The sequence below is a fragment of the Giraffa tippelskirchi genome, chromosome 12, assembly GCF_054371585.1.
Source record: "Giraffa tippelskirchi isolate mGirTip1 chromosome 12, T2T-mGirTip1v1.2.pri, whole genome shotgun sequence".
In the NCBI taxonomy this organism is placed as follows: domain Eukaryota; kingdom Metazoa; phylum Chordata; class Mammalia; order Artiodactyla; family Giraffidae; genus Giraffa; species Giraffa tippelskirchi.
In genome coordinates this window covers 90,834,514-90,844,962 of record NC_137286.1, presented here as the reverse complement: position 1 = coordinate 90,844,962, position 10,449 = coordinate 90,834,514, and the positions used below count along the sequence as shown (strand labels likewise).

Below are 10,449 nucleotides of genomic sequence, written 5' to 3'. Positions count from 1 at the left end.
TAACTGAGCATATATGCACATGTTTTCATCCACCCAGCCAGTCTATGTCTTTTGGTTGGTACATTTAATCCATTTACATTAAGGTAATTATATATATGGATGATCTTATTACCATTTTCTTAATTGTTCTGTTTATTGTTTGTAGGTCTTTTCCTTCTCTTGTGTTTCTTGCCTACAGAAGTTTCTTTAGCATTTGTTATGAAGTGGTGGTGCTGAATTTTCTTAACTTTTGCTTGTCTGGAAAGCTTTTGATTTCTCCATCAAATGTGAACAAGAATCTTGATGGGTAGAGTATTCTTCCCTCTCATCACTTTAAATATATCATGCCATTTCCTCTGTCTTGTAGAGTTTCTTTCAAGAAATCAGCTTATAACCTTATGGGAGTTTCCTTGTATGTTGTCATTTTTCCCTTGTTGCTTTTAATATTTTATCTTTGTCTTTAATTTTTGTCAGTTTGATTATTATGTGTCTTGGTGTGTTTCTCTTTGGGTTTATCCTGCCTAGGACTCTCTGTGCTTCCTGGACTTGGTTGACTATTTCCTTTCCCATGTTAGGGACGTTTTCAGCTACTATTTCTTCAAATATTTTATCAGGTCCTTTCTCTCCCTCTTCTATTTCTGGGACTCCCACAGTGTGAATGCTGGTATGTTTTATGTGGTCCCAGAGGACTGTTAGACTGTCTTCAGTTTTTTTTCATTCTTTTTTCTATATTCTATTTTGCGGCAGTGATTTCCACCATCCCGTCTTCCAGGCCACTGATCTGTTCTTCTGCCTCAGTTATTCTGCTCTTGATTCCTTCTAGTATACTGTTCATCTCTGTTTGTTTGTTTTTTAGTTCCTCTTAAGTCTTTGGTAAACATTTCTTGCATCTTCTCCATTTTTTTTTTGAGATCCTGGATCATCTTCACCATCATTATTCTGAATTCTTTTTCTGGAAGGTTGCCTATCTCCACTTCATTTAGTTGTTTTTCTGGGGTTTTATCTTGTCTCTTCATCTGGGACATAACCCTCTCCCTTTTCATTTTGATTAACCCTCTGTGATATGGTTTTTGTTCTGGCAGGCTGCAGGATTATAGTTCTTTTTGCTTATTTTGTCTGACCTCCAGAGGATTAGGCTAACAGGCTTGTGTAAGCTTCCTGATGGGAGGGACTGGCAGTGGGAAAAACTGGGTCTTGCTCTGGTGGGCAGGGTGTGCTCAGTAAAACGGTAATCTGATTGTCTGCTGGGTCTGTGCTCCCTCCCTTTAGTTGTTTAGTCTGAGGAGACCCAGCCCTGGAGTCTACAGGCTCTATTGCAGAGTTAATGGTGAACTCCAAGAGGGCTCAGGCCAAGGGGCAGCACCTCCAAGGACTGCTGCTGCCAGTGCCCCAGTCCCCATGGTGAGCCACTGCCAACCCACACCTCCACAGGAGACCCTCCAACACTAGCAGGTAGGTCTGGTGAGTCTTCTACCGGGCCACTGCTCCTTTCCCTGTGGGCCCCCGTGCATGCAAGATTTTGTGTCCTCCAAGAGTGGAGTCCTGTGGAAACCTTGTAACCAAATCCTGCTGGCCTGCAAAGTCAGATCCCTTGGGGATTCCTAGGCCTTTTGCTGGATCCCCAGGCTGGGAAGCCTGATGTGGGGTTCAAAACCTTCACAACAGTGGGAGAGCTTATTTGGTATTATTGTTACCCAGTTTGTGAGTTGCCCACTCAGAGGGTTATGGGATTTGATTTTATTGTGATTGCATCCCTCCTCCTGTCTCATTGTGGCTTCTCCTTTGTCTTTGGATGAGGGCTATGTATTTTGGTGGGTTCCAGTGCATTGGAGAAGGAAATGGCAACCCACTCCAGCATTCTTGCCTGGAGAATCCCAGGGACGGAGGAGCCTGGTGGGCTGCCTTCTATGGGGTCGCACAGAGTTGGACACAACTGAAGCGACTTAGCAGCAGCAGCAGTGTCCTCCCGTTGATGGTTGTTCAACAGCTAGTTACAGTTTTGGTGTTCTCATAGGAGGAGATGAGTGCGCGTTCTTCTCTTTCATCTTGAACCAGTCCCCTTTCTTTATTCTATGCTCTTTGATTTAATGATTTCCTTTCTAGGTGTTTATCCTAATATTTTAAATGACATATATATATATATGAGGATTCCTACAAGAGGACTCATTAAATCAAAGTAATACATGAACGTTGAATGTTAGTATTAATAGAAGTTATATTCAAAAGCTTTTCACCAGAATAGGTGCTAATTGTTGACAAAAGTATTTCTTACCAAGTGTTTAGCACAGTGCTTTACACATAGTAGAATTAAAAACTATTGAGTGGATCAAGTTCACATTCAAGTGAGAAAAATTTGTTTTTATGATGGCATGTGAGTCTGTACAGAGGAAAGGGCTGCTTACTACGCCTAGGAAAAGAGGAAAACAGGCCTCCAAGAAGAGGTGCAATTGAAAGTGGGTCACCCATCTTCCATCATTATCATCACTGATAATTATGGAGTGATTTCCATGTGCCAGGCAATGTGCTGAGTATTTTACATTATCTCCTTTAATTTTCACATATCCTATAAAGGAGGTATATTTATTATCCTATAAAGGATATTTATTTACTATCCTCATTTGATAGATAAAAAAAGCTGAGGCACAGAGAGTGACTTGCCCAAGCCATGTAGCTAGTAAGTGACTTAGTTGGGATTAGAAATCAAGCAGTCTAGTCCAGTGCTCTGGTCTGTTCCCACCCAGCCACCTGCCCCAGACTCAGTGCCTCCATGCCCATGTGCCCCAAGTGTGACATGGAGGTATACTTTGCTGAGTGGGTGACCTCCCTGGGGAAGGACTGGCATCAGCCTTGCCTGAAGTGTGAGAATGTGGAAAGACACTGACCTCAGGGGGGCCATGCAGAGCATGAAGGCAAGCCCTATTGCAACCACCCCTGCTACACAGCCATGTTTGGACCCAAAGGCTTTAGGCACAGTGGAGCTGAGAGCCACACTTTCAAGTAGACCCAGGTTTTGAAGATCCCATCTTCAACTGCCCGCTGGGCTGCTGCCATCCAGGCTGATGGCAGGCCTTCCCCACAGGCACCTGGGGCTCCCCTGTAGACCCCCATCCCCTCAATAAACCCAGATACTTGGGGGGAAAAAAGACATCAAGCAGTCTGATTCCATAGCCCCATTTTTTTTTGGGGGGGGGCTACGTTGGGTCCTCATTGCTGCACATGGGCTTTCTCTAGTTCCAGTGAGTGGGGGCTACTCTCTGCTTGCAGTGTACAGGCTTCCCATTGCGGAATGCAGGCTCAGTAGTTGTGCTGCGTGGGCTTAGTTGCTGTGACATATGGGATCTTCCTGAACCAAGGATCAAACCCATGTCCCCTGCATTGGCAGGCGAATTCTTAACCACTGGACCACCAGGGAAGTCCCTCAATAGCCCCTTCTTGAATGCTTTATGTGTTCATGAAGAAGAAAAAGGGAAAAGAGACCTTGAAGGTAGAAGGAACGTACACCAAAGCACCAACTGCACAATGTTGTTTAGAGAGCAGCAAGTAGTCAGCGTGCTTGAGCATTAAGGTACGGTTGCCCAAAGATGGCATGGTGGAGGCCAGAAAGATAGACTGAGTACATATTTGACTAACATATATTCCCTATATATGGAATTTCCAAACAGGAAGATGGCTATTGCTCTGGCATGAGGGTAGTCTCTGATTTCAGTGTTTTGCTCATGGCAAGAGCGTCAGGCTTTTTTATCCTTTCAAAACTATAGCATTCAGTTCTGTCTTCAGAAGATACTGTTCTGGTGCTGACCAGATGGAAGCCTTCCATCAGTAAAGTGTCAATCAGTAAGCCGAGAACATTACTTCCATTGGCCAGTTTTCGGTTATCAGGTTTTATGGAGACATACCTAGGACACACAAAAATGTTCAATTATGAAATATCCCTTTAATAACTAGCAAAACTAAACATATAAATTTGATTTATAACTTCAAATAAAGGCGTAATACCACTTTTATCAGATTTTTTTAAAGACTTCATTTATAAATCTAAGCCAGTAATTTCAGGCTACTGAAAATAGAGACCCTACTGTAATCTCCAAAGTCATTTTAATTCCACATTTAGGAATATAGCTAACACTGATGAAGTCTCACTAAGCAATTATTTTCTGGAGCAAACAATTTCATCAAACGATTAAATTAGCTTGGTTGTTATATAATGTAATTTAACTATTTCCAATTTTTCTTTTTGACTTACTAAATATTATTTTAATTAATTGATTCAATCATTTTGATGAACATTTGATACTTTTACAGTTTCCCCCTAGATCTAACTTTACTCATTATCAGCACTGACATTACAAATTTTCTCCTGTAATTTTCTGTTATCGAAAGCATTTTTTCAGGTGAGGTTTTGCAGATATTAAATGTCAAGATTTTATTGTCAATTTTTCTCAATAACTGTCAACAGTTGAAGAGCAAAACATAGGATCTAAAAGGACTCTAGAGTCAAAATGACAAAACTTCCTATTTCCTAGAAAACTCAATAGAATCAATACACATAAATCAAGAAAAAATATATACCTTAACTTTTCAGATTGACTGTGCTGTGCTGTGATTAGTCGCTCAGTCGTGTCTGACTCATTGTAACCCCATCGACTATAGCCCACCAGGCTCCTCTGTCCATGGGGGTTCTCCAGGCAAGAATTCTGGAGTGGGTTGCCATGCCCTCCTCCAGGGGATCTTCCCAACCCGGGAATCAAACCAGGTCTCGTGCACTGCAGGCGGATTCTTTACCATCTAAGCCACCAGGGAAGATTGCTTTAATAATGTCAACATAATAATACGTTGCTTTAATAATGTCAACGTAACATATCCACAAAGATACAGCTATATTGCCTCTTCTTTATCTATCATCCAGGATGTTTTTTATGTCTTTGTGTCCTCCCACATGAGTTTGAGCAAGCTCCGAGAGTTGGTGATGGACAGGGAGGCCTGGAGTGCTGCAGTCCATGGGGTCACAAAGAGTCGGACACGACTGAGGGACTGAACTGTCCTCCCACCATTTGTTTATGAAATGTGGGGAAAAAAAAAAAAAGGCTAACTTAAATTAGTTACAGGCAGCCACCTAAACTGTCTGTGGTTTTATGGGATAAAAAGAGCCTTGGGGACACCCCTAGCCTCCTTTTAATTATGATTGATAGACTGGTTATTGTAGCTCACATTTAGAAACTCACTCTAGACAAAGGAAAGAATTCAATAATAAAATGTAAGAATTATGAAACTACAAAGTACATACCCAAAAAAATGTTTATTATAGCAAATTTTTAACATTAGTAAATGATTTCATCTACCCACAAGCCCCAGATCTTGATTATAGAGCCTAGAAACATTTGTCAAAGAAAAAATGTTACAGAACATCTGACAAAATTAAGATGCAAATACTACTGTTGTTGTTCAGTTTCTAAGTTGTGCCCAACTCTTTTGCAACGCCATGGACTGTAGCTCTCCAGGCTCCTCTGTCCGTGGGCTTTCCCAGGCAAGAATACTGGAGTGGGTTGTCATTTCCTTCTCCAGGGGATCTTCCTGATCCAGGGATTGAACTCACGTCCCCTGAATTGGCAAGTGGGTTTATCACTGAGCCAAGTGGAATGTGCTTGCAAGAAATCACTGGGCCTAAATATCAGATTCCCTAAGATGCCAAATTGAGAAATGGAAGATTTCAAGGCACAAGAAAAAGAGAAAAGAAACCAATGGGAAATGGAAAATCAAAATTTCTTTTAAAAACTTAAAAGGCAACTACGTGTCTCCATTTGAGCTAGTTTAAAAAGGAAAAGACAGATAGAATGTGGCTACCAAAGACTCTAGAATCCTGTGACCATAACTTGAGCTTGATAATGTGGTATCATATGAATGGCCCTCTGCAAGATGCATGCCAAATATTTCTAGTACTATGAACTTAAGAGATAATAACTGAGCAACTTGCTAGGTTACCAAGACCTCAAAAGTGATAAATCATATTAGTAGAACATAACTGAACAGCTGGATGACATATCAGGCTCTGAGGAGCCATTCAGGCCTACTTCTCCACTTTTCACCTTCAAAAAAACATCTGAATGGACAGATTCAGACCAAGGAGTGAGCAGGAAATAAAAACAATTGCCAGCTAAGTAGGGTGTATCTAAGGTGGGCCTCTTAAGACCTAGAGTTTTCATCCGATGACCTAAACTCCCCATGATGTCACCGGATTTGGGTTATATCTCAATTCAGTTCAGTTCAGTTCAATCAGTTGTGTCCAACTCTTTGCCACCCAATGGACTGCAGCACTGCAGCCAGGCGTCCCCATCCATCACCAATGCGTGGAGCTTGTTCAAACTCATGTCCGAGTCAGTGATACCATTTAACCATCTCATCCTCTGTTGTCCCCTTCTCCTCCTGCCTTCAATCTTGGGTTATCTACCTCTACTTTGAAATTGGAATTACAGAAAAAAAAAAATCACAAACTACTTATCAGCTGAAAAAATTCTAAACTTCAAACAACTGAAAAGAACACTATATGGTGATGATGCAAGAAAAAATCTAATTTTAAAAATAGCTTCTAGTTTTAGAGTTATCTATTTTGGAATTTAAGTATAACACCATTCTCTTATTAAGATGAAAAAAATCTGATTTGTAAAACACAAACACTAAACGAGAAAGGGGGAACTACTGTCATTGTACACACACAAATATCCCAACTTGAGTTTCTAATGTTTTTCAAGATTACAGTCATTTTCTCCAAATGTGTAGTTTTTAAAAATCATTTAATATTTCCAGGATATCTTTTAACCTTGCATGTTTCTTCTTGAAATCAATTACACCATTTTTCCTTGTTTTTAACTTTTTAGAAAGGGATCCCCAAAGATCTTAATCACACAAATTTTTAAATAAAAACTGGTAATTCCTCTTCTGTTTATTTTAGTGTCCTACCAACAGTGGCTGACTTTTTTTGGGGGGGGGGCTCCAAAATCACTGCAGATGGTGACTGCAGCCATGAAATTAAAAGATGCTTGCTCCTTGGAAGGAAAGTTATGACCAACCTAGACAGCATATTAAAAAGCAGAGACATTTACTTTGCCAACAAAGGTCCGTCTAGTCAAGGCTATGGTTTTTTCCAGTGGTCATGTATGGATGTGAGAGTTGGGCTATAAAGAAAGCTGAGCACCAAAGAATTGATGCTTTTGAACGGTGGTGTTGGAGAAGACTGTTGAGAGTCCCTTGAACTGCAAGGAGATCCAACCAGTCCATCCTAAAGGAGATCAGTCCTGGGTGTTCATTGGAAGGACTGATGTTGAAGCTGAAACCCCAATACTTTGGCCACCTGATGCGAAGAGCTGACTCATTTGTAAAGACCCTGATGCTGGGAAAGATTGAGGGCAGGAGGAGAAGGGGACGACAGAGGATGAGATGGTTGGATGGCATCACCGACTCAAAGGACATGAGTTTGGGTGGACTCCAGCAGCTGGTGATGGACAGGGAGGCCTAGCATGCTGCGATTCATGGGGTCACAGAGAGTCAGACATGACTAAGCGACTGAACTGAACCGAACCAATTGTGCACAGAGGTATCTTAAAACATTCTGAGGTGAAGATAGGGTCTTAGGTTTTCTCCACAATCAGCATGTTAATTTAACTGGATCCCTTTCCCCAAAATGACATTTCATGAAAGACAGATTATAAAGTGTGAAAACTTAAGAATTGTCATACTGCCCAGGGTTTTTAAGCTGGTATGCAGGACCACGGGGTATGTTGTGGGAGAGTTAAACGTTGTTCATTCCTGGTGTCTACTGCAAAAGTTAATATCCCAAAATATGTCTACCTTTACCCCCAAAAAAGTATATTTTATTTAAATAGTAAAGAACATATACAGACTTTTTTTCCCTCCTGAAAATTAAAGCCAGCTTTCACAGTTAGTAAAATAATAGTGGGACCGCATTAAGACATTTTTAAGGGGGAAAAGAAGTGTCCATGACAGTAGAGTGAAAATCAGCCTGAGGGTCCAGCCAAGAATAACAGGGGGAGAAAGTGAGTAACTGACTCAGAAGCAACTATCCTTAATATACTGACAGCCTATCCCAATATTTTGAGTTGTGCAAGAGTGCCAACGATGTAACAGGAGACCAGATTTGCCATGGGATATATCTGCCTTAATGGTGTTTAAAAAATAAAGTCGAATGGAGAAAAATTGGTAGCCAAATCAGAAGTGCTGAAAGAACAAATATACATAGAGTGTAAGGAAATCAGAACAAACTGTTGAGCCTTTACTATATGCCAGCAACCAAAAGAAACACTTGGGGGAGAAAAAGGCATCTCATTCCATGGGAGTGGAACATAATCTATGAAATTATTTCCTCCTACAATTTGAATGACCATAGACCCAGTTTTCCCTGGACTATTTTGATTTATTCCTATTGTCCCATATAATAACAATTCTTTCTTTCACTCTGAAAAGTACCCCAATCTGGACAATAATTTTCTGGTCATTCCACCCAACTCTACTGATTACCTCCCCCCCCTCCAAAAAAAAATTATTTTGGGTCATCATTTTTTCTAAGAAAATTCAGGCATGAGAAAATTTCAGTTTTTAGGGGAAACATTAGGAACTGGTATAGAATAGAGGCTTCAAAGTACAAAATACCTGATTCCAGTTTGGTTATCAGTAGTGCTGTCAGAGCCGCATTGGAAAACCAGGTCATGGTAAGATGGTCTTTGTGGAGGCAGTGGAAGTAAAGTCATCTGAGGAGGGAAAGAGTTACTACTCGAGGCTGGTACAGAAGGTTGTTCTATAAACACTGTAATTCTCCCAGTTAGCATCTCAATTGTTTTGCTGCAAGAGCCAAACACCCTGAAGAAAGCCTGAGTATTTCGGCTTAGGAAATGTACCTCCACAAGAGCAGGTCTTGGCTGTAGCATGTGTTCTTGGTTTAAAAGATCCACCAGAGAGTTGAGTTCATAGAATAGAGCCTCCCTCTGAAGTCTAAGATGGTCTGAAAAGTCAGTGGGTAACAGAAGTTGGTGAGTTCTCAAAAAATCTAAGATGAAACTAAATAAAACACCATCTCTGTCCACAAAAATCTGGCCACCAACCATCCTGAATTCTTGGTCTCTGCCATCTAACATTCTCGTCAACCGAGAGCCAGGAAACTGCTTTAAGGTGGAAGACCTTGTGGTGAATACCTTCCCTCCCACGTTCAAAGTGACCAGTTCCTGACCACTCATTCTTCTCTTGCTTCCAACTAAAGGCCACAAACCATCAGACACAGCCTTAGGAACCTGTAAATCAACCTTAACCACAATGTTAGTTATATATGATTAAGAAATCTAGGGGAGGGGAAAATAACAAAAACAGAGACCTAGATTTCCAGGTAACTACTGTTAAAGCAAATAGTGTGTCCATAGCTGTGTTTACAAATTTGAGAGTTGCTTGGGAACCTGCAGTATACAAAATGAAAAAGCAACAGATGAGAAACTGGATAGTTTAAAGAAACTGCCAATAGATCTGAGAACAGGGAACAAACAGATCCCTTTACAGTATCCCATTTAAAAAGAAAAATCCTTCATGAAAACCTTGTGTAAATATGTATTAAAATATATTCTGGAACCAGAAAACCATTCAGCCTGTCCACACCTCGTATCTACTCTTGAGTCCTCATGGCAGAGACACCTATTTCTAGAGAAACATCTTAATTTCTTTCGATCCCTTTAGAAATTTAGTGGCTAAATCCTAGATTGACAGTTGGGGATGAGGCGGTCATTACCTCAACCAGCAGTTTAAGTTGACTACTCTTCTCATAACTGCAAAGATTCTTCTGTACTTGAAATTTAGTTGCCACCTTTTTTTTCCCATCCCTGCTTGTATTACCTCCTCTTAACCAAATTAATGTACTGGGGTAAACACCCTCTGGGTTGTCAAGGAATGTCTTGCCCCATGACAGAAATAAGTTTGACTGAAAGAGGTTCTAAGTCACTTCCTGTTTTCATCTGAAGCCTAAACAAGGTGAAAAAAATTAAGTATTTTTGTTCTGAGGGAGACAGGGCATCTTTATCTCATGTGAGCAGACAGGATAGCACTAGTGTTTAGCTGATTCCTTTGTACTTTGTAATAGCTGATAGACTGCTTCATCTACTGTCAAATGAGTCTCACTAAAGTTCTTTAAACAAGTGGATTGGTTGGTTGTACAGCTACCATTATATTTTGGAACAACACTTAGTTGCCAGTAAAAAGGAGGCCTTCCCATTTCCTGCTTTTGCCATATGTTCTTTTTAACCCATGCTTGGCTTGCACAGTCACTAACACTTCTGTAGTTTACCACCACATTCCTTTGGTGATAAATTTACAAAACCTAAAAGCAGATAAAAGGCAAGCTGAAATAAATCTCCACCTTCCTAAAAATGTCAACTTAGCATAAGAAAATGCCAGTTTTTGTTTACATGAGATTCACATTGT

At 40.6% G+C, this 10,449-nt stretch overlaps 1 protein-coding gene and 1 pseudogene across 1 annotated transcript; one reads left to right on the top strand and one right to left on the bottom strand.

Annotated features, from left to right (window-relative positions):
• The first annotated feature begins 2,746 nt into the window (after nucleotides 1-2,746).
• Nucleotides 2,747-2,980, top strand: LOC145528731 (cysteine-rich protein 1 pseudogene; annotated as a pseudogene).
• A 507-nt stretch (nucleotides 2,981-3,487) lies between these two features.
• KCNRG (potassium channel regulator) lies at nucleotides 3,488-9,236 on the bottom strand. The gene is made up of 2 exons (XM_081547595.1): nucleotides 8,641-9,236; nucleotides 3,488-3,875 (listed from the first exon to the last, which is right to left on the bottom strand). The coding sequence occupies exons 1-2, from the start codon at nucleotides 9,219-9,221 to the stop codon at nucleotides 3,650-3,652; spliced, it is 807 nt and encodes a 268-aa protein (XP_081403721.1). The 5' UTR covers nucleotides 9,222-9,236; the 3' UTR covers nucleotides 3,488-3,649.
• Between the last annotated feature and the right edge of the window lie 1,213 nt (nucleotides 9,237-10,449).